Genomic DNA, 24,305 nt, shown 5'->3' with positions numbered 1-24,305 from the left:
GGAAAATTCACACATTTCTACCTGTTATGCAGCTGTTAAAGGTACAGGAGAAATTAACACTCCTGAGAATCTCAAGTCTCTGGGCCTAAGCATTCAAAGTGGCCTTTAGCTTTTCCTGCTAAGGTTGTCATTATTATTACCAGTATCATTTTTTTATCACTGCCTGCTCCATTGTCTTTAACACCCGCTTGATCTTGCAGACATTGGCAGGTAATGCTGCTTAACTGTACCATGAAAAGATTCACCCCGATTCTGCAAATTAATTTAAATTGAATTTAAAAGCATAGGAGCAGGTTGAACCATTTCCCCCCTGCTCAGTTGGCAAGCTTTTCACCACTGGCCAGGGAATGCAGCTTCCTCCTTCTTGTTCTGACCATCTATGCCCCAAAAAGAGTTTTCTGTGTAACTCAGACGCTTACATGTCTCAACACTGCAAACTAAGTAGGAGTCTGACACTCTTGCTAAAATTAAGTCCTGGGTTCTGTATATGCGTAACAACAATGCAAAAAGCACCCTTTCTCAGCAGAGCTAGTGTTTCCTGTCTTTCCCTCCATTGCAGCCTAATGGAACTGGATCCATACACTGCATATATATGCTAGTTTATAACCCTGTTGGCATTTGTGGATAGCTGAGAGAGGAAGATCAACAGTCTATAAAACAGCCTCTAGCTATACAGACAATGTCCCACTCTCCCACAAGATGTTGAGTGGGGTCCCAATTCTATCAGGCTGCAGCAGAGGGAGAGAAGGAAAGAAGCGGGGCCATTTTATTGGCTTTGCTGAAAAACTAGCTGCCTTTGCCTCTGCCTCACCTTGCAGTGACAGCACATTCTACATAATTATTGCCCAGCCTTTCTTCATTTGCTTTGGGAAAATCCCTCATACACAAACTCCACAAGCTTTGCAGAGCAGGTAGTGGTTGCCCTAGAATACAATGGTGGGTGCTCAAGGCTGGACTTATCCCTTGCACAGTGCAAGTGAAGGCAGGGGCCACACGTTCAGCAGGGTTGACAATGGTGGAAATCTATAAAGCGTGATGGGGAAACACATGTTAGCAAATGCAAATTTGTGCACAAAAAGCGAACCAAATGTTTTATTTGCCTGAGAAAGAAAATCAAAATGGCACTCCCCACCAGGGCTCCAAAGCCAGGATGGTGGGGCAGGGGGTGCAAATGGTCCATAGCCCCTTTTTGATATGCCCACTTTGGGTACTTTTGTTTTTAGTTGGCATTATTTGACAAAAGCTGGAATATATCTAAGGTTATGGCGTGTGAATTTCATTTTAAACATTATTTATTTAAAAACATTTATATACTGTGGTTATCAACACTTAAAGGTCCAGTCCCCTCATAATTTGAGTACTGACAACCCCGCACATGCACACGCATTAAGTTGAAGCACAGTCTACTGAGATGTTTCCTAAAGGAAGCATATTGTGGATTGTGTCTTCATCAGCCAGGCCGGTCCGCTTCCCACTCTGCCATCCTTCATGGCACCCAAAATTGGCCACCTCAACTTAAGGGTAGGAACACACACCTGCACATTCAACAGACATTCACTGTAGAGCTACTATTGGCTGTGGCTTCATGGTGCATGCCTGCGGTGCGCTTGCAAATACCAGGGTACATGCAGCAAGTATGCACTTCTAAATAATGCATGAGCTAGGTCCCTGGGACCAGGCTGAAGTGGATTGGTGGGCTTTCACATTTATTTATCCAATGGCTACCCTATTATTCTGGCTGTAAGCAAACGTTACTTTTTTAAAAAAATGTAGGCAAACATTTGATCCATAAATCAGCTAAACTGCAGTACTTGTATGGTCCAGCCCATTGGTAGGTAAACTAAGGCCTGGAGGCCGGATCCGAAATCGCCTTCTAAATCTGGCCTGCAGACGGTCCGGGAATCAGCATGTTTTTACATGAGTAGAATGTGTCCTTTTATTTAAAATGCATCTCTGGGTTATTTGTGGGGCATAGGAATTCGTTCACCCCCCCCCCCAAAAAAAAATATAGTATGGCCCCCCACAAGGTCTGAGGGACAGTGGACTGGCCCCTTGCTGAAAAAGTTTGCTGATCCCTGGTCCAGCCCTAGCCATATTTATTTGGAAATGACATTTGACTGTATCTGACGGGACTTACATACAGTACTCATAAATATTCTTAGGACTGCAGTTGGATAATCCAAATTTGGGCTAAATTGTTTCGTTTAGCCTTGGACTGAAATCCTATTGGAAGCAAGCCCCACTGAACACAAGGAGACTTACTTCTGATTAAACATTTATAGGCTTCAGAGACTGTACAGACATGCTTGGTGAACAATACGGTTTAGCTGGGGTAGAGGATAATTTGAGTCTCAGTTCTGTGGCAGTCACCAAAAACACATTGGTGTGTATGTTTACCATTTTAACATATGGACTCATTTAAACATATGGTCTAGTAACATTGATTGGCCAGCAAAAACAATATAAAAGACGAGAATGCAAAGTACAAAATAAAACAAAAACCAATAAGCCACCCTTTGGGCGTTTTATTGTATATCTCTCTGACACCATTAAATATGCATATGACAGTTGTTGTTGTTGTTTAGTCATGTCCGCCTCTTCGTGACCCCCTGGACCAGAGCACGCCAAGCACTCCTGTCTTCCGTTGCCTCCCGCAGTTTGGTCAAACTCATGCTGGTAGCTTTGAGAACACTGTCCAACCATCTCGTCCTCTGTCGCCCCCTTCTCCTTGTGCCCTCCATCTTTCCAACATCAGGGTCTTTTCCAGGGAGTCTTCTCTTCTCATGAGGTGGCCAAAGTCTTGCAGCCTCAGCTTCAGGACCTGTCCTTCCAGTGAGCACTCAGGGTTGATTTCCTTCAGTATGGAGAGGTTTGATCTTCTTGCAGTCCATGGGACTCTCAAGAGTCTCCTCCAGCCCCATAATTCAAAAGCATCCATTCTTCGGCGATCAGCCTTCTTTATGGTCCCGCTCTCACTTCCATACATCACCACCGGGAAAACCATGGCTTTAACTATACGGACCTTTGTCGGCAAGGTGATGTCTCTGCTTTTTAAGATGCTGTCTAGGTTTGTCATTGCTTTTCTCCCAAGAAGCAGGCATCTTTTAATTTCGTGGCTGCTGTCAACATCTGCAGTGATCGATACTATTGTAGTTTCATATATAAAACCGTATTTTTTGATGATGATTCCAATTTATAAGGTTTGAACAAGCGCTGCCATTGGACTCATTGCTGTGTTCCCCTTGCCTTCAATAACCAGCCTGCAGTGCGGCGTGGGATCAGGTGGCATTCGGCAATGCCAAGGGTTGCAGTCCAGCGGAGAGAGCATTGCAAGGAGGTGCGCATCTTCTCGCCTAGCGGGACTCTCAGCCTGGAATTGCAGAAAAGCACCGGCGACCTCAGATGCAGTGAGGCGCATTGGCCGGCAGATGGCACTCCATGCCATTGCATGCGCCGGGACGCCGTGCGCACAGCCCGAATCAACCTCGCCGCTAGAGGCGCTGCGCAGCCCGCCCTGTGCTGTTCTCCTCGCGCTCCCGCCACGAGGGGGCCGCGTGCCACTTCTGGGGAAAGGGGAGACGACCGAGCTGTCGCAATCGGGCCGCAACCTACCAAGGGCGCTGCCTATTGGCCCGACGCTGGAAAACCAACGGACGTCGCACCTCAACGCCGCTTCTCATTGGTTGCCCCTCCGCCCCATCCCCCACCCCGAGGTGGACCAATGGCAGCTGCCTGGGCGCGGCCGCGCAACCAATGAAAAGGAAAAGGTGTCAGCAGCCGGCCAATCGAAACCGAGGTACGCAGAGCGTTTGGTTAAATACCAATGCGAGGCCGGGGCGGGACTTCTGGGGGCGAGAGAGCCAATGGCGCGGCGGCGGAGCGGGGAGGGAGGAGGACGTAAGCGGGAGGGGGCGGAGGCGTCCGAGGGGAGAGACACGTACGGCTCGCCAAGGAGCGCCAGCAGCTGTCGTCGCCGAGGCAAGAGGATCCTCCGCGGGAGGTAAGGGCCGCCGCCGCCGCGCCTCCCTGGGGCCTACTTCCGGTCCCGGCCCCCCTCGGCCTGCGCGGTCTCCGAAGCCTCCCCTCCTCTGAGGGGCCTTTTCGGAAGTGGCCCTCCCGCTCTAGAACCTCCCCTCCGCCCCTTTGTGTCGGGCTCCGCGAAGGAAGGGAGGGAGGGAAGGATCCCCTCCGCCTGGTTCTGCCTCTCGGATTGGTCAGTCTCTTCAGCGGGGTGCGTGTGTGAGAGAGCTGACGTCATAGGGATCCCCCACCCCTCTCATAGCCCCCTCGCCCCACCCCCCTATATCACGGTGGGTCGAACCTCCCTCAATTGCCCGGAGGAGGAATGGCGGGTTGTTCCCGAAAATTGGGTCCCGGGCTCCAGGGTCCCGTGGAGTCGACTCTTCCCACGTTACCCAGTCCCGTGTCTACAGCGTTGGGTTTGTCGCTCGTAGCTTTAAGCCAGATTACTGTGTTGTTAACTATTAAATAGTCTTTGCAAAGCGCGTGAAGGAAGCTTGAGTTGTGCTCCGCTCGCCTGTGAGGCGGCCCCTGCCAGTGGTAAATAATAGATAACGATGCAAAGCTTAGGGGGTAATGAAACCATTGCGGAGCAATGGAGTTTGAAAACAGGCCTTGTTTAATCTGATTTTGTTTCATTTTGACTGATCTGTTCTGTAATCCTTGCGGTTTTTTTTTCCTCTGGGGGCATACGTGCAGAGAGATAAATGGGGAATGGGGGGGAGTGGCATGTATATTGCTGCTTGCTTTGGCAAGAGTAGGGTTTTTTTTGCTGAGGGGTGGGAAGGTGGGGCGTTAGTGCTCTCAGCTGTCCAGAACTATTTGGTTTGAATCAGGGTTAAGCTTAGAGTTGGCCTCTGTTGTCTCTGCTGCTGCTGCTGTCTGTCTTCGTATTTGAGCATCGAAAGGACTGGAAGGCGGCCCATAGAACATTCCTCTTCTGTAGTCATGGTAGATAACTATTTCCTACCACACTGGCCTCCCATCTGCTTCAGCTTCCTCACCATATTTCATAGAATTGTGGAGTTGGAAAGGACCCTGAGGGTCATCTAGTCCAACCCCCTGCAATGCAGGAATCTTAACTAAAGCATCCATGACAGATGGCCATCTAATCTCTGCTAAGCAGATGGAGAGTCTGCCACCTCTCATGGGAGTTTGTTCCACTGTCAAACAGCTCTTACTCTTAGAAAGTTCTTTGTCAGAATCTTCTTTCTTGTAGCTTGAATCCATTTGTTCAGGTCCAAGCCTCCAGAGCAAAAAAAACACAATTTTGCTCACTCAATTTGACAACCCTCTAGATATTTGAAGATGACTATCTTCAAATGTCAGAAACTCGAGGCATGGAACCTGAACCCAGAAAAGATGCAAGAATACTTGCTGGTATATTGGACTACTTGATTGTGCAATAGTCTCTAAACTTGCTGTTGGATATTTGTTTGGTGAAGTGTTTTCTTTCTTGCAGATTATAACTTTTAAATGTCATGCTCTGGGTTAGCTGTGTGGAACATGGCTTACTGGTCAGAGGTGATGCGTTGTAGTCCAACAACACCTGGAGGGCTGCATGGTGTTCCCCTCTGCTCTGGAGCATTAGTAGTGAGGAAGCCCCTATATTGTACTGTTTGTGCCCTGAAATGTGGGTTCATTCTCAAAACCAAGTCTTGGATCATGTGAAATAACTACAAGGCATGCGCAGAGAGCCTTTCCCTCCATCCTGAGCACCACCAGCTTTGTGTACTCATGTCCAGACTAAGGAGCAGGACTTCAGAGCAAATATATTTGCATATCCCAGGCAGATTTGAGCCAAATCATCTATATCTAGAAATGAGATACCTCAGCCAGGGATAATTTCACCTCACCCCAGTGCAAGTTTGTTTTCTTAGTAAATTCTGTTCCTGTGGTTGTTACAGATCAAAGGATCCACACCCAGTGACGTGTTAGGTGATTTGGCTAAATGGCATGGTGCTTTTTGTGCAAATAGCTGCAACTTCGAACACATAGTGTTGACGTAGTTCTTGAATTCCAGCTGCTTAATGACTTGTATTCTCTCATAACTGACTGGTGTTTTGTGCCCTTGGAGATTAATATGAGAACTGGACATTAAAATCTGCCCCATCTACATCCTGTTAATATTGCTTCTTGGGCCTGCTGGAGTAGGGAGCATCTGGTGCTCGAACCAAATTCCTCTCCTGAGCTTGGGATAGTTGGAGTATGGCAACCTGTTGCTTGAGCAGAAGCCTGACAGATGCTCCACAGTAGAGAACTTCAAAGCTGATTGGCTGGCTTTCTGATGTCACAGTGCTCACGTGATGTTATGGGTCATTGTGTGACATTATTTTTTTCTCTCTCCTGCCATTTGGCTGTAAGGATCATCCTGCCCATTATTTGGGGCTCTAAAGGGGAGGCTTGCTTACCCCTTGTCTCCATCCTTTTCCCCTTCCTTCCTTCCTTTTGCAGCTAGTAAGTTACTGTGTCAGGGTACTGGTGGGTGAAATGTGACGGTCTCATTAGAGCTGTCCCTCTAAGGCAGCCCTCAGTGGTTAAAGGTTATAGCTATGACTAAGTGTTATCTGGTTAGTTATTGATAAACGATCATGGGTTCTTTATTTCCTCATAAGCAGGTTCATTATTTAACTTGGATTACACAAGCACTTCCAAAGTTTGCTTTCTCTTCTGGGATTTCGTTTTCACTTGTACTTCTATTTTGGTTGTGCTAACATAGAATCAAGTTACAGCAAGGGTTTACTTTTGGATGATAGTTTCCTCTTAAGGGCTCAGTCGAGCCAAGTAATTTTTGTAAACATTGGGCTACTGTGGACAGAGCTAGGTTTTGACATGAGAAATGGAGAGTTTAATCTCCCCCCACCACACAAAAGCTCGCCTGAGGTTTTTGATCAGTTTTAACTGAATCAGGAGGATGAACATGGATTTGAAAAGCATTTACCGCAGGTTTGGTGGCTTGTTTCCCTGTGAACTCTTACAATATGCAAGCCTGTGTATTTCACCTGAAGTTTCCATGGATAATTAGGCTTGACCATTTGACATTGTTTTGCAATTACTGTACTACCCCTGGTTGTTGCACAGAGAAGAAATGTGGGAGGTTTTTTTTAGGTACTGCTGAGTTGTAGAAAGTGTAGGGGACATGTCGGACTTTGTCCCGCCAGCCCACTGTTGTCTTCGGTGACTGGCAGCAACTCTCTGGGGGCTTTTCCCCATCACCTACTGCTACCTTCTTTTTTAAACTGGAGATACCAGAGAGTGAACCTGGGAGTTGATGCACGTAGAGCCATGTGGTCTTGCCGCAGCGCTGCAGTTCCTCCCCAAAAGGCTACTTCTTGGGTTACCATGATAAAACACACCTGCCCTTTTGCTTAGAGTTAAGATTGAGGAAAGTTGAGTAATTTAAAAGAGACCCTTTGTATTTAGCTAGTTTAGCAAAGACCATAGCTACTTGATAAGTCATCTTAAGAATCACTTTATACAGCAACAATGCTGTTCAGTGTTTTTAAGGACTCGGCGTTATCTAATTCTGTGATCCAGTTCTGTGACTTTTCTCTGTCAACAGTTGGCCTATTCTCCTCCTAAGCACCTTCTATAAAAGAGAGACACTTGATATCTGCATGGAGAGTGATTTACCAGTGACCTGAAGTTCCCAATCTTCACCTTGGCTAAGGGTGCTGTAGCGGCAGCATTGCTTTGAACAATCTAGTCTCCTGGAAGCTCAGGAAGACTATTGTTTCAGCGTACCTTCAAACAATGCCTACGATGTTTTAAGAAATCTCATAGTCTAAGATCAAATGCAAGTTTAGACTGTGACACTCAGCTGGTTGAGAAGCTTACTCACTTATGCTCTAGGTTGAAGCATCCATCATATTTTTATTACAACTAAATAGGTTGCTTGCAGTGTTAGAAACTCAGATATATAAGCTAGGTGCCAATGGCTACTTAAACCAGAGTTAGTCTCCAAAACAGAATGCCTAGTTGCCATTTTTGGGCCAGAGGGCTCAAAAGTAGTATTTTTCAATACAACTCGGTTCCTGAAATTCATTCTGATTGTTCAGATGAAATATAATGAATAGAATTAAACAGAATGTGTCACTAGTATGTGAAACAGTCAAGATCCATGGATTCCCATGGATGTACCTCCATCAGTGATGGCCAGACTTGGCCCTCCAGCTGTTTTAGGACTACAGTTCCCATCATCCCTGACCACTGGTCCGGTTAGCTAGGATGATGGATGTTGTAGTCCCAAAACAGCTGGAGGGCCAAGTTTGGCCATCACTGCTCCAGATGGTGGTGTCAGGCACTATCATGGCACCTGGGCATCTTTACTTGTTCACATGTGGCCAATAGCTGGTGAAATATGTGCCTAGCAAATTTTGCTTGTTGGAGGATTACTTTTATTAAGTTAGGCCATCCTAGTCAGCAGGGGAAATGTCTGTTTACTTAATGAATAGACCAGGGGTAGGCAACCTAAGGCCTGTGGACTGGATGTGGCTCAATCGCCTTCTCAATCCGGCCCACGGATGGTCCGGGAATCAGCATCTTTTTACATGAGTAGAATGTGTGCTTTTATTTAAAATGCATCTCTGTGTTATTTGTGGGCCATAGGAATTCGTTCATTTTTTCCCTTCAAAATATAGGCTGGCCCACCACATGGTCTGAGGGACAATGGACCGGCCTGGGATAGACAAAGGAATTTGTGGCTTCTGCTACTAAAATTTAAATACTTTTTTTACCAAAAAGCAGTAGTCTTCAACCTTTTCAGACCCAGGACCCACCTTTAACCCAAACGTGCTTGTGGGTACCATTTCTTAATCTTTTACCATGGAATTATTGTAATGTTCCTGTTGCAACCCACTTTGGATCAGACAGACAGAGTAGGGGGGTCCTGATCCACCAGTTGAAGACCAGTGATCTAAAGCAACCTGATGTGTTGGAAGGAGTTTTAAGTTGCAAAGAGTTAATAGATAATATTTTAAAATAATTGTGGTCATAAATGCGGTATGTTTTACATGTTCTTAGATTTTGTTTTAAGACTGGCAGCTGGAAATGGACTCCGGTCTGGAAAATTTAGTTCTAGGTTCAGTTTTACCAAAGAACCAAAGTTTAGTTGTAGAGAAAGGTCCCAGATTCAGCTCCCAGTATCTCCATGTTTTTTAAGTGATTATTTATAGCAGGGCTTCCTGAGGTCCTGAAGGATTGTTGCCGGTTGGAGTAAATGGAAAGGATCTAGAGCCACGAATGGGCTGACCTTGTTATACGGCAGCTTTATGTGTTATGGGCAGAGAGTTGTAATGAAGATAGGAATTTCTTCCAGCTATTCCTTAAAGTGGCCTGTGGGTCAGCACAGTTACTGATAGGCACCTTACAGATGCTTCGCAAAACTCCAAAAGGGACTATTGTTGGGAGACATATTACCTTTCTAATCACCTCTCAGCCTGGCATGTTTCCACTTTAACATCCATTTCCAGAGGCATCAAGTCTTGAGTGAGAAGCAGGGAGGACTTGCTAATTTCACTTTGACTTTCTGGATCACTGGTTCATGTTGTGAAACCTACCTTGGTCTGGCATCTACAATAAAGCTCACTCGTTTCACAAATCCACTTCCTGCTGCCTCCCTCACCCCGTCACCCTCATTTTATGGAGGAGGCAAACCTCACATGTCAAATCTTATTTAGCATCTTCGGTCTGGTTTGGCTTCTGCCTTGAATAGCTCTCAATATCTGGGAGGAGTTTGTGGATGGCATGTGTGGTCTCTCTCATGTTTCCTCCACCACAGGGTGACCCATTTTGGTGCCCCAATATTGACTCACATGAGAACTTCTTATCACTTGAATTATCTGTTGCATTTCTTTCTTTCTTTTCTAGCAAGCTTTACCAAAAATAAGTTTGTACCTTAAGATGGCCATTGTTCAGGACCTCACGAGCATAATTTCGCCTTCTGCATCTGCAGACCTCTGAGAACTGAAAACTCTTTAGATGTAGAGCAAATCAAAGCTGGAAGAGGGTGTACAGTAGTACCTCTGATTACGTACTTAATTCGTTCCAGAGGTCTCAACAACTTTGGTCGGCCCTCACGCATGTTCACTTCATCAAATCTGGCCCTCTTTGAAAAAAGTTTGGGCACCCCTGGTGTATATGACTTCTTGAGGCAATGTGATCACCCTGCTTTCTTGAAACTGGGAGCCTTTAGCTTTTCTGCTGGCAGCATTTGACTTTCTCTGTTCCAGGGTATGGCTAAAATGATCCTTGCTCAGCAGTGTCTTGAAATGGCATGAACTCTGTAGCTGGAATCTTGCATTCTGTTTTCCAAGGGAGATGAACCAAGTCTTACACTCCCAGGTCTGAGATTTCAAGGCAGGGCTACTTCATTCCTGAAGATGAGCACATGTGCTCTCCTACTCACATCCAATCTCCATCCTACAAGCTGACCAACTACCCTGCTCCTAGAGAAGAATTGTCTAATGTGAGCCTCTGTTGAAGCAACAGGAGGCTAAATTACATTTTTTAAAAGCAGCCACAACCTGGCTCTGGCAAATCACAATTCTAGGAATTCAATTTAATGTTTTATTTGTCAAATGGGACGAAGGGAGGGAAGTGACTTTAAATTCACATGTTCCAGGCTTATACAAAAGCAGCTGGATTATAGGCAGCCCAGCATCAAGCTAGAGTGCTGCAGAACATAGTTATTTCTAAAAGTGAAAATACAGAAAAAAGAATATTGCATGGTTTGACTAGATTCATGGCTGCACTGTGGCAATATGTGAGATACATAAGGAACCTTTGGATATGGTGTCTTAATGACAGAACAAACCAACCAATAGTATGTTGATCTTTGGGGTTGGTTGCAGTATTGGTGCCATTAAAAATTCCTCCAATTCATGGATTTTCATTCTCAAATCACAGAGAAAATGACCCACAGTTGCCTGTATTATTCTAGAACACCTCATGTAGGGGTTTTCTGTGGCTGTTGTGAAGCCTTCTCAAACTGATGGTTTGCCTTGGACTTAATAGCTCTGTTCCAAATTCTATAGAACTGCTCACACAGGGGCAAACATGCTAGTCCATGTTTACAGCAGTTAATAAATGTGTAATTGGTTAGCCAGTTGCTCCTTCTGCTGTTTTACTCTTCATAAAATGTTGTAAAATTTCTAGAAATTTTGAAACCACTGAAGAAAAATAGTGAGGAAGATTTGTTTATTTTTTGCAGGCAGGGACATTTTGGGGGAAATAGGAAAATATGCACTAATCATTTTTACTGCTCTTTACAAATTGAGCATCACTTTAGGAAAGTAAAATGTATTAACTTGGTTTGCCATAGAATGATCATGTTTGGTATGTTAAATAAATTTACTTCTTTTTACAAAAATTATATTTTGTTACAAATAGAGCTATAAGCCAGTTATATGGTACAGGCAGAATAAAACTAGAAGAAACCATAAACTATTATAGTTGAGCAAAGAAAATAATTATGTTTTCTGAAAGTTGTTATATCTCCTTCAGCCCTCCACAGTGTCAAGCTGACATAAAGCACTCAATTCCATAAAATAAAAAGACGGGGGGAGAACCCAAGATTCAGTGAAACTATATGAAATTAGATCAGACTCATTTTCTTAGCTATCAATTTCTGCATCTTCATATTTTTCGTCAAATGATGACAGATTTGAGACCTACTCAAGGGGACAGTCCTTTGAGACCTAGTCAAGAGGACAGAAACAGATTCACCAGCTATGCCTCTGAGAGGACGTCTACAAGCAAAGAAGGCATTGGATCCTTCTTCCTTCTCAGCTGACTATGGCAGTGCCTCCTAGGGGCAGAAAGCACATTGCTCTTGCATTTAAGAGTTGTACTCTCTCTTGCTTCTTCTTGCACAGGAATTGTAATGATTTGATACTGTGCATAGTCTTAAGTAAGTCTTCTGTTTGCATAATTTTTAGAAATCATTTTTGGGGAGTAGATATATTAACACCTTGACTTAAAATGTTTTATTCATCATTCTAAAATAACACATTTTATAATATTTTCACAATTTACTGGGGGGAGAGGGAGAATCAAGGGGTAAGTCGTCCCCCCCCCCCCCGATTCTTCCCCTCCCTGCTTTTTTTGGGCCTGCCCATTTCTACTGAGGGTGAAGAACCTCAGGCCCGTGAGACTCTTCCTAAGTTGCACTCTCCCCCTGAACTGTTTAGGATGTGTCCTTGAACTGGAATTGTGCTGCTTGATTGAGTAAGGATGGATAAATGTGTGTGTGACTTGTGTGGTGGCAATGTGGCCTACTGCACAAGGGTAAGAGTTGTGTTCATTGCTCTGTCCACTTTTGCCTCTGACCTTGTCTATCACTGGCATGTGGTCTTCAGAAGGTTCCATGGTCAGGGATTATGGGAGTTGAGCAACATCTGGAGGGCCACAGTTTCCCCATCCTTGGCACAGAGTGCTTGAAACTGGAGAGAACTCACTTTTCTGGTGCAGGGAAAATGCCTTTGGCACTCCTTGTCATTACACTGCTATTTTTCCATTTACCTCTCTGCTTGCCTGCAGCAGGTTGGCCTTGCACACAGCAGCAATACAGATGAAGAGGTCTGCTAAGAGCCAAGGGGTGTGCGTGCATGCGCATGTTCCTTGTGTGTGCTATCACTCTTTTACTTTCCAATGCTAGTGACAGCAACTTCACCGAAGCCTCTGATTATAACGTAATGACAAACTCAGGGGCGATTGTTTTAGGGTCCTCGGCTTCAGCCATTGGCCACATGTGCAGGTAACACTAAGCCAAACTATTACTTAACACAAATGTGCAAACATGCTGGCTTCTTAGGAGGAAATCACAGCCACATTAATCTTCCCTAGTCCTTTTAGTTTAGCATGGCAACCCATTCAGGGTTTGGCTTAACATGTTGTCTGAACCTGGAACTTGTGTTTAAGCTTTCCTTCTTAATCGTGCTCTTTAGCAAATGTTTGTTCTTGGCTACAGTTTGTGGCTAAGGAGAGAACTTAAGCACAAGGACTGAGGGAGGGACAAAGTGAGAGTGAGCTTCTCCCAAGGGGCCAGCACATTCACATGATCGTGGTAAACCGTAGCTTGGTTTACGTCAGGGCCTTGCTATGATGATGCTGCAAACGCGCTTGAGTTGTGCAGAAAGGATCCTCTTCACTTGAGTGGGGTGATAATGGGCTACAAGCTGGATCCCTTAGATTTTTCTGCCTGGGGTTGGGATCTGTCAGCCCCAAGTGTTGGCTGGGACCAGGAAGATCAGTCTTCCGACCTTTGCTTAAAGAAAGCTAGGTGGCATTGGAAGTTTCTTGGCATAACCTACTTCACAGGTTGCTGCGAGAATAAAATGAAGTGGCCCCATCCTGAACACTTGGAAGGAATGATCAGATTAGATCTGCTTTTTAAAAAAGTAGGAGACAGATATTGACCGGCATTTTCCATCTCTGCCAAAGGAGGAAGTGCCATCATGTCACCCCATGCAATGGGTGTACAATTACTGCAGTATTTGCATTTCCTTAATGCTACCTCTCCTTGCTAGACAATCCAGGCCTACTTTTGTAAGCTTGCCCAAGAGCCTTCTCCTCTCTGTCAAAAGGGTAAGGAATTAGTTGCTGAACTGGTTTTCATATGTCAATTGCATCAGTTGCTAGAGGCTGCATCAGGTATCATGATCATTTTGGGGGGCGGGTTGCACACGCAGACAGGGGTAGTCATATCACACTTGTGGTGCTCTCCTGGGCAGGTAAAATACCTGTACATGTTGGTGCATAACACAAGAAAGGGGAGGGATCCCACCTTGAGCCGCAGGGAGCAGTGCATTTGTTTCCCGGTTGCTCTCTGGCTATGGCAGCTACATGGCTTGTAGCTCCTCCCCATCTCTGCCTGGGGAGGTCATTAGGAATGCTAATGCAAGTGTTTTCTAGCTGCCAAGCTGTGAAGCAAAGTTCCCCAGTGAGGCCAATTCCCCCACTCCCTGAGAACTTGTAGTTAGCCTTGCAACAGCCTGCAATAATTGCACCATAGATACCAAGAGGACTTGGAACCGGTGAAACGGTTGAAGCCTCTAGATTGTCCAGACTACAGCGAAGGGGATCAGCTTGCAGGCAGGCAGTGTGTGGGGCTGTGCTTGGCGAGTCTAAAGTAAGCATCCTCTTCTTTGTTCCTTAGCAAGGTGGGGTGGGACAAATAACCTTTTTCTTGGGCCTTTGTCTGTGGCTATTCCCAAGTCTTCTCCTCGCTCCCTCTCGCTGCATATTTGGGAATCTGAGTTCTTGGTTGAGATTTAGATAGAATCTGCCCTGAAGGGGAGGCTGGATAGAATATGCATGTGCGTTTTCTTGAAGTAGGGAGAGCTGTTTGAAGGTTCTGCATTCCAGGAGTAACATCTTGCTTGACTTTCCATAGGGGGGGTCTTTGACTTCTCTCCCTTGGCCCCTGACAAAGTAGGCTCAAAGTTAGTAAGATAGTTGCAGTGTATCTCTTAGAAACCCTGTATCTTAGTTAACTTGTTTGAAGTTGAACAGAGACTAGGAGCTCTGAAGGAGTACTGGTGTTCCTAGACCACTACAGTGGTACCTCGGGTTAAGTACTTAATTCGTTTCGGAGGTCCGTTCTTAACCTGAAACTATTCTTAACCTGAAGCAGCATTTTAGCTAATGGGGCCTCCCGCTGCTGCCACGCCGCTGAAGCACGATTTCTGTTCTCATCCTGAAGCAAAGTTCTTAACTCAAGGTACTATTTCTGGGTTAGCAGAGTCTGTAACCTGAAGCGTATGTAACCCAAAGTACCACTGTACTAGGAAGCAGGTGGGTGGGAATCCCTTTTGGAGCAGCTTTATGGGCTGAATAATATTGCTTAAAGTATTTTGGGCAGCCATATAGGAAGAACTTGAGTTTTGTCGCTAAAAGGGGCAGGTGTTTGCAGATGTTCGTGGATCACATTGGTCATTCCTGGGAAAGAACTGTACTGTCTTTCTCCCCCACCTCTCTGATGTGGCCTTCTTCATCTTTTTCTGCAGATTGAGTATTTTGACACCAAGAGTTGCATCAGTCTACCAGCTAGCACAATGGATGTCTTCAACAGGAACATAAATATTGATGCCCTCTTCAAATTCTCCCACATGTGAGTATACCCTTGGCCTGTGTTTTACTGTAGGCTGCAGTTTTGCAAGAGGTTGTTTTTATTTGTCATTTTTGGTGCATGAAAACAGCGAGGTAATCTTGTGATTGGTCCCTTATTGTGGATGGCGAATGGGGATGAGGGAGGCAGAAATAGGGCTTTACTGCTTCCCTGTGGCCCTGGGTGCAAGACTGTATACGTGTTGGGCTCAGAACCCAAATATTCCACTTGAGTAAAAACTTCCACTTCAATAAAAACTAAATTCTGCAGTTGGTAGAAGTTAAGCAAATGCATGTTTCTTAACTTGCCTGCTTGTGTAATCTGTTCTGCTTCTGTCAGTTATGGGATAGACAAAGAACTTTTCTTGCATGTTCAGCCAACCTTCTCCTGCTTCCCCCAACACAGCCTTTTGAGACTACTACAAATATTGACTTGCACTCTAGACCTTCAGGCTGAAGTGTGTGTGTGTGTGGTTTTTGTTTTGTTCTGTTTTTCTAAAGGGCTTGTTGAGTATAAATTCATCTTTTAAGGTTCTCAGGATTTACTGTTTGGTGTTACTTACCAAATTTTGTGCAAGCATTTCCCGACTTACATGCAAGTCGGTAGAGGCCAAGGCTGGAAAAGCATTTACATGGTTTAGTGCCAGCACCCATTTTTTAGGAGCACCTGCTGTGCAGTACAAAGTAGGTGCTGCAAACCAGCACCGAACTTGTCAGGGATTTTTCCAGTTTTGCCAACAGCTCTAGCTCCTCTCTTAGCCAATCTAAGAATATCTAATACCATCTCCTTGGGGAAAGTGGTCTCCCAGCTCCAGAAGCTGTGAGTCAAATGCCTTTAAATTGGGGGTGGTGTATTGTCAGCCCATGGGTCAGATCCAGCTGCTGTGCACTCCCCACCTGGCTTGCAGTGCCCTTTCCTCACCCCACTGCAATTAGGCTTGAAAGAAAGTCTTCTGTTGCCTTTAGTATAAGGTTTTTGTCAAGCCTAAGTGCAGTGGAGGAGGCGTGTCTTTACAGGAGTTCCAGCTGGGGAGTGTTTAAACCCACACTAAAAATACCCCTCCCCACAGTTAGTCTTGGGGGGTAAAGCCTTATTGTTGCAGCAAGGAAACCCACCTGCCACCCATTGCAGTCTTCAGGAAGATTGCCCCCTTGGCCAGTTAGACTTGGAAAAAAGCTAACATCCTTTTTCAAGTTACAGGTAGGTAGCCGTGTTGGTCTGCCTTAGTCGAAACAAAATAAAAAAATTTCTTCCAGTAGCACCTTAGAGACCAACTAAGTTTGTTATTGGTATGAGTTTTCGTGTGTGTGCATGCACACGAAATCTCATACCAATAACAAACTTAGTTGGTCTCTAAGATGCTTTTTCAAGCCCAGCTTGGTTCGGGGACTGTGTGTAGTGGTGCTGACTAGGCATAACGTTTGTGGGTGAATGGCTGCACTCACCTGGTCTTGGCAAGGCCCACTGTAACCATGTGCCCTCCTCAGGTTGGAAAGGCAGCCCCTAGGCTAAATAAGTTTCCCCACCTCTCTTCTTCAGGTGATCTGTGGTGGATCCAGTGTTGTTTGTTTAGTTTGCTAAGTGCCCAGGAGCTGGCAAACAGCCAGCCAAGGAGCAGCTGTGATTCTAGGTGCTTTGAGATGCAATGACACTGACTGACTGTTTCTTCACTTTGCCCTCTGCAGCTCCGCATCAACCCAGCAGCACCTGAAGAAGGTCTATGCTAGCTTTGCGCTATGCATGTTCCTCGCAGCGGCTGGTGCCTACATCAACGTGGTAACTCAGCTGGTGCAGGTAAGTGCGCTCTGGCGCTGATGTGTGTATGGGCTGTGAGGTCACCTTGACTGTTGGGGACTGGTGCTTCAGGGAACGGAGCCCAGCCACAGCCTTCAGAAATGAGCAGCACAGGATCATGTTGGGTATGGTTATCTGGGCCATATCTTGATAGAGCAGTCCTTCGTCTGCTTTCCTAGCAGTCTGTCGCACTATGTTCGCTGATTTCTTAGGACTTAATCCTGATTAAGCGTGTTCAGGACTGCAGCCCAACAGTGGTAGCTGGGAACCCAGTGGTGTAGTCACGGAGCCATTTCAGACCAGGGGGGAATGATGTGCCAGCTAGTTCAATCTGTTTTTAAATTATTGGATAGATTACATTTGAATAACATTAAAACCCAAACTCATGAAGCATCTTGGTGTCTCATACTCATTGGCCAGAGCAGTGGAAAATGAGAGAAGCACTTCCAACAATGCAGTTGGGTAGAATGCTGCTTCCCATGTTTTTTTCTTAAGTCTGCAGTGAAAAGAAGTTAAAGTCAAAGAAAATCTGAGTGAGCTGAATACCCTGCAAAGGGGCCTAGAGTATCTTTGAGCAGGTCAGGTTATCTATGGCTGTCACCCTGTCTAGACTATAGAATGCACTGGATCATTCAAATGAAACCACCTGGGCTCCGTGGGGTAGATTTCTGCCACTTCTGTTCCTGCGCAATGCCTTTCCCAACCTCTGCTCTGCGCTCAGCCTGTACTAACTTCCACCCTTCCCACATTGTCTTGCAGTTTGGAATGCTGACTGGCCTGGGAGCACTAGGTCTTATGATCTGGCTGATGGCTACACCCCACAACCAGGGAACCGAACAGAAACGGCTGAGCATGCTGGCAGGCTTTGCCTTCCTCACTGGTACGTGATGCTGGAAGAGCAGACATGTGCAAAGTCAGCTGGAGTTACACTTCATTAACTGCTTTTGGTGTTCATAAACTACTTACTTTTGAGGAAAAGGTTCGAGGACAGGTCAGAACAGTGTAAAAAATACAATATTAAAATCTTTTAAAAAGATGTTGATCTGCAAACATGGGTCTTCTGTAAGTGAAATATACAATTCACGTCCTGATGCATCCAAGCCCTTCTGGCAGAGCAGCAAAGATTCCTGCAGTTGTTATTCAGATGTGTGCCTGCAGCAGCTGCCTAAGATCACCCCACAAGGGAGTGGCTCTTGCATGACATGGGTGTATAAGTGTGCGTGTGCCAAGAGGGAGGCCAAAATAATCCAGCCAACTGATCATCACAAGAGTGGTTGCCACACAATGATTTGCCCCATATAGAACCACTTTGAAGATTAGGGCCCCTTAGTTGCTGTCTAAATACTGAGATTTTCAAAACTGTTTCTACGTGGCATTTTGTACTTGGGTTTCAGTTTAGGATCGGGTGGGGGAAAACAAGACAAGCTGTATGTTCGTTCTGAAGGGTGCACAATGCACACAGGTTAACCATTTTGGCTTTCTTCGAAATACATGGTGAATGGACAAGAATTCCATTCTCTCTCCTTCCTCTTGGCTGAATTTGTACCGCTTTGTCCTTCCAGGAGTCAACCTAGGACCACTGCTGGAGATGTGCATCGCCATCAACCCAAGGTAAAAGGAAAACGCCACTCGGTTGCCCCGTTCCCTCACCACACCCGACATATGCACTTCAAGGGTCAAATTCAAATGAGTTGGTGGACCAAATTCCTGTCCCACTGATTCCAATGGACACATGCATGACCCTCCACCCAGCACACAAAAAACCTGACCAGTTCTTTCTGAACTTAAATCAAACCATAACTTTAATCGGAAGAGCAAAAAGATTTCCTCCCACCCTATACCACTAAGCATACTTCCTGTTCATAACATGATATTTTTGGTATTGATTATGATTCATCTAAGCCATCTCCTTGCAGTCCACCACTTGCCCAGATCTCTCCTCTGCCCCACAAATACATCTAAGCAAAATACCATCTTTGCTCTACAAAGAACATCCACTTCAATGTCCTGAATGAGGTTCAGTAACTTGCATGGGGCATGAGATGGACCTGTGGGTCTCACTGGGGCTGCTAAAGGGCATTTTACAGTGTCCCCAAGGCTTAGATTTGTCCATCCTGGTGCAGGCATCAACTATTGCTTTTTCCTCTTCCAATAGCATCATCCCAACAGCTTTCATGGGGACAGCAGTGATCTTCAGCTGCTTTTCGCTGAGCGCCCTCTATGCCAAGCGCCGTGCCTACCTGTACCTAGGAGGTAAGATTGCCAGGTGGTCATCATCTCCCCTCTCCCTCCCCCTCCCCCACCTTAGAAAGAACCCTTCTAGCAACCTTGCAGTGCCCACCACAGCTCTGCTTTCATTTTTCAGGTGTTCTGTTCTCCGGCCTGTTCCTGATGCTGTTCTTCTCCCTGATCAACATTTTCGTGGGCTCGACTTGGCTCTTCACAGTGAGTGTCTTTATGTCCTTGGGCTCTGTTGGCTTACAGGAAGCCTGCAAGGTTGGCTGCCTATGACAGCAGCAGCATCTCATTCCAGCAATGCTGCCTTTTTCAGCATGGAGCTGGCAGCAAACCTGCCCTGGAAGAGTCCCCTGTAGTGACTGCCAAGAGGGGCTCAGCTTCCCTTTGTTTTGGCTTTACAGAAATAAAGGCAGGCCAGTGTGCACTCCTGCACTTTAACAATTATTATCATTTTTAAAAAACAACAACCCAGGATAACCCAAATTCCACGATTTGTATAAACTATAGAAACCTTGCAGAATTCTACTCTTGGGAAGAGGCAAAGACCTACACAGTGGTACCTTGGGTTAAGAACTTAATTCATTCTGGAGGTCCGTTCTTAGCTGAAACTGTTCTTAACCTGAAGCACCACTTTAGCTAATGGGGTCTCCCGCTGCCACTGTAGCACGATTTCTGTTCTCATCCTGAAGCAAAGTTCTTAACCCGAGGTACTATTTCTGGGTTAGTGGAGTCTGTAACCTGAAGCGTCTGTAACCCGAGGTACCACTGTATATGAACTTAAAGCTCCACCTTCAGATCAATAGAAATCATATTCATACTCTTTTGACCTCTGAGATCAAATACATATCTGCAACCAGAAGGGCTGGGAAGTTGGGTTTTTAAAAAAATAAAAATCTAAGTGCACTCATTACGATTTTCGGGGTGCGGAATGAGGTGGCCCCTCATTTTGCAGTCTTTCCTCATTGTGCCATGATTATGCAGGAAACACAGCCCTGAATAATTTAAAGCAGTATGATTTCTGGGATTTAGGAATGTATATCTTGAGCAGGTGGGTAGGGCCAGTTTGAGGAATCTGATTTAGCTGCCCTTGGCCTGATGCATGTTCTTCCTCCTCCAGGCTAACCTCTACATTGGGCTTATGGTGATGTGTGGCTTTGTGTTATTCGACACTCAGCTCATCATTGAGAAGGCCGAGAATGGAGATAAGGACTACATCTGGTGAGTACATGGGGTGTGGAAATGGTAGCTGCTGGGTGTCCAGTGGTGGGGTGGGGAGTAGGAGTTAAGTAGAAGGCAAGGTGGACCAGACAGAATGGAGCAACAGAGGAGTAAAGATCTGGGAGCTGCGGTAACGGGATAGGGGAAAGGTGCAACAGTAGCCTTTTATTGTTGGATGCAATATGAAAAAGGCAACTATCCTTTGTTCTGGATGGCCACAGGGCTGGGCAAACTGGAAATCGGCTTGAACTTCCAGGAAGAGAGGCTTAAAATACTTCCTAGCTAAATGAACCTGAATTTAACTAGGGAGCAATATACCAAAAGGCGAAGGAAGCCTGGGGGTGGCAGATTGTGTCTCTAGCATCAGCCACTTACATAGGTTGTGCTTTTTAGAGGAAGTAGTGTCCAGTAGGAGTTCTGGCCTAATACTTCAACCTCTTCTTTCTCTCCCTGCCCAGGCATTGTGTGGATCTCTTCTTGGATTTTGTCAACATTTTCCGGGAGCTTATGGTCATCTTGGGCATGAGCGAGGTGAGCATCATCTCATGGTGGCAGGGATCATCGCTTATTCACAACACACCTTGTATGTCCTAGTTTAGGGATGGCAGACCAATGGCCTATAGGCACCTTCATGTCTCTTTGAGAACAGTGCCTCTGTGCGAGAGCGAATGTCCCGTGGCAACTTTGGCCACGGCTGACATGTGGCCCTTGGAGGGTTGCTCAACCTTGAATGTGGCCCTTGGCCGAAAACTGTTTAGCATCGCTCACCCCACTCTATGCAGATAGGCAGGGAGGTGGGAGCTTGCTGAAGGTAGATTGATTGGGGGCGCAGTGCCGGATTTGCTCTCATCGAAGAGCCTCCGCTGGTCATGCTTCAGAACGCTAAGCTGGTTTTGTTCCCAGGATCCAGGGCGCTGATGTGGTGTTGTCCCTTTCTTTCAGAACAAGAAGAAGAAAGAGAAGTGAAAGGACAGCGGGTGCCTGTGTGAGGCTTCCTTTCTCTTGCCCTTCCCCCCTTTTGTCTCTTTCTCTTGTTTCCTTCCAATCTGACCTGCATTAAAAGTGTCCCTCTGTTTGTTCCGTGTGAATGAGAAGCATCTGTGACACTTTCATACTTTGTGGAAATTGGGTTGTTGTTGGGGTTTTTTCTCGAGGTTTTGGAGCCTTTTGAAAAAGCTGACAGGCTGATCCTAATCCTGGAGTCTGGCTTTGCTCCACTTCTGTACATAACGTACACAAACACCCAAAAGCTCCCCCCCCCCCAATCCATCAGGCCCTACTATTAGTCTGGCCTAGCATATTGGCAGTGATCCCACAAGTTTTCTTACTTGGTAGCCCATGCTCCCTCCTCCTCTTCACTGACCTTTCTTCCAAGGCACACGCCTTGATGCCCTGGGAGCATTTCTGCTGTCATTTAAAATTCTTCAATTACGGTGCCCACACTTGCCTGAGAACAAACTGAACCAGTCTGCGCGGCTCTTCCCAGATTGGCGTTGCTCAAGCAGCTACGCACAAGGGTGTGTTAGGATGCAAAGCAAACTCTAGCTCTCCCTTTTGTTGTGGACGGTGCCTGGGAGATGGCCAGGACCAGCGCTTAACTGATCCTGCTTCTTCTCTCACTCCCCGCCCTAAATCCCATTTATTTCTGCTGCTGGGTAGCTAAAACTAGCTGATTTGTGTAAGTGAGAAATCCTAGCCTGGAACTCCCATCCTTTGGGTTTTTAGCAACTGCCAACACAGTCCTTTTGAGCTAGGTGATTGCCGTCTTTTCTTTTGCCTTGGCATCCCAAAGTGTGTGGGTTTTGCTGAGCAGGAAAAAACCCTTGCTCTAGTTTGCTTGCTGGAATTGGGGACAGAGCAGCCGAGGACAGCTATGCCTAAGAAAAGGAAGAAGCATCAAATGCGTGTAGCTGTCTGTTTCCTTTGAGCATCTGGGCACAAGGCCCTGCAGGTCAAAAGTCTGGAGGAGGGGCCACAGTGGACTGCTATGCAATGGTGGGAGAGGTCAATTTGGTAATCGTGCTGCCCCTGCATGCTGGGACAGGGTGGCATCCGTGCACTTAACATTGGAGCTTACAAGCTCATTAAGGAGCCTTTTTAAAAAGCTTCCCTTCCAGCAAATGAGATAATGTTTATCTTGCCCTTTTGGCACCTGAAGCCAGACTCCCAACTCCGCTTGCTTTGGATAAAGGATTTGCCTTCCCTCTCCCTCTCCCTTTCCCCTCCCCTCCCCCTTCTTTTCTGGAACCAGTGCCAAGAACTAAACTTCAGCAGATCTACTTTATAGAGACCTTGTCTAACAGGTTTTAATATAGTAATGACTAAACTCTGTCGCTCATTGGAGGGCCGGCTCTGGCTGCATTCTTTCAACTCCTACTGTGAAGAGACAGGGTTTTTAAAGAAACAAACAAAGGTGTTTTGATTCAACTATGAAATTTACATTGTCTTGCTTTGTACGGGAAAAATATTAAAATAAAAATCCTCAAACTTTAACCTACCTCTACTTCTTCATTTTGCATTTGAGGCTGTTGGACCTCCTTTGGCTTTCAGTGGCCTGTGAATTACAGAATGGCTTTCAAACTTGGTTTGCTCAGGAAGCCTTCAGCTCCTCGCCATGTGGTCTGCTGTGGAACCCCTCTGCTGGGTTCTAGGGTAGAAAGGTGGCCCTGCTTGAAGTGCTGGCAAGACAGTTGGTGCCTTGCCCCTGCCTTGAAGCTATATGTGGCTGGATAAGATCAGGTATGGGGACGCAGGTGGCGCTGTGGTCTAAACCACTGAGCCTCTTGGGCTTGCTAATCAGAAGGTCGGCGGTTCGAATCCCCGTGATGGGATGAGCTCCCGTTGCTCGGTCCCTGCTCCTGCAAACCTAGCATTTCGAAAGCACACCAAAAAGTGCAAGTAGATAAATAGGTACTGCTCCGGCGGGAAGGTAAATGCCATTTCCGTGCGCTGCTCTGGTGTCGGTGTTCCGTTGCGCCAGAAGCGGCTTAGTCATGCTGGCCACATGACTCGGAAAAACTGTCTGCGGAGCAGACAAATGCTGCCTCCCTCGGCCTGTAAAGTGAGATGAACGCCGCAACCCCAGAGTTGTTCGCGACTGGACTTAAGATCATGTATATAGGGGTCAGCTGGTCCCCCAAGAAGCTTGTTCATTGCTAACTTTCTGGAGGAAGATCACCACCTATAAGTGTCCAGGGATCCTTAGGATTTGCCCATACAAAGATGTCTGCAAATGTGACATGAGGGCTGACAACATCAACCCTGCCAGACAACCACAGTGCCTAGAGACATAGTCAGGTGATGTATCCCTAGCAGTGACCATAGGAGGAATGATCGCTGGGAGAGTGCAGAAAGAAGAAACACCTTGGGTGCATCTGCATCAGCACAACCAGATCCCTTCATTTGCCCCAGCTGCAACAAAACAGCACTTCCGCCTTGGTCACTACAGCCATAGCAAGAGCTGCAACCTTCCAACACCTTGACTTTGCCCCCAAAGGGTCACCCCTCCATTGTCTCCCGAAACAGATGGATGCCAGTCCAATTGCCCCATTTCAGGAGAGGAAGGCACAGATCTATAATTGGGGGTGTTGGAGAGTATCATCTATGAGGTCTCTTAAATGTAAAAATAGGAGGTGGGGGGGGGGATATGCATTATTCTGTCCCCAACTGGGGGGAAAAGCAGTTTGGCATCTTTAAGTGAGGTCGGTTGTCAGATAACATACAACATTAGCCAAATAGCTCCTTAACCAAAATAAGCTGAAGTTCCAACCGTTGCTGTGCTGCACAGGACTAACTAACTGGCTGTGTACAAGTTGCAGGATGAGATCTGTGCAGGCAGCAGACAACATGGGGGCAGCAGGAAACTGCCTGAGGGATGCCAACCCTCAAGGGCAATATTCCAGGGGCCACAAGCTGGTGGTAAATGGGG

General features: G+C 46.2%; 1 protein-coding gene across 5 annotated transcripts; it reads left to right on the top strand.

Moving 5' to 3' along the window:
* Positions 1 to 3,843: 3,843 nt before the first annotated feature.
* On the top strand, positions 3,844 to 22,870 carry TMBIM6 (transmembrane BAX inhibitor motif containing 6). 5 transcript variants are annotated; one of them, XM_083729523.1, is made up of 11 exons: positions 3,881 to 4,000; positions 14,033 to 14,149; positions 15,027 to 15,130; positions 16,813 to 16,921; positions 17,681 to 17,801; positions 18,484 to 18,532; positions 19,077 to 19,174; positions 19,287 to 19,366; positions 20,277 to 20,377; positions 20,836 to 20,908; positions 21,320 to 22,870. In XM_083729523.1, the coding sequence occupies exons 3-11, from the start codon at positions 15,075 to 15,077 to the stop codon at positions 21,341 to 21,343; spliced, it is 711 nt and encodes a 236-aa protein (XP_083585649.1). In that variant the 5' UTR covers positions 3,881 to 4,000; positions 14,033 to 14,149; positions 15,027 to 15,074; the 3' UTR covers positions 21,344 to 22,870. The 5 variants fall into 5 exon arrangements, with proteins under 5 accessions (XP_083585648.1, XP_083585649.1, XP_083585652.1 ...); XM_083729522.1 differs by lacking the exon at positions 14,033 to 14,149 and having other exon boundaries at positions 3,844 to 4,000; XM_083729526.1 differs by lacking the exons at positions 3,881 to 4,000; positions 14,033 to 14,149 and adding an exon at positions 4,024 to 4,213.
* The last annotated feature ends 1,435 nt before the right edge of the window (positions 22,871 to 24,305 follow it).

The sequence above is a fragment of the Podarcis gaigeae genome (assembly GCF_964106915.1).
Source record: "Podarcis gaigeae genome assembly, chromosome: 2".
Taxonomy (NCBI): Eukaryota; Metazoa; Chordata; class Lepidosauria; order Squamata; family Lacertidae; genus Podarcis; species Podarcis gaigeae.
Note: the sequence above shows the minus strand (reverse complement) of the source record. Positions and strands in the feature narration are given on the sequence as shown.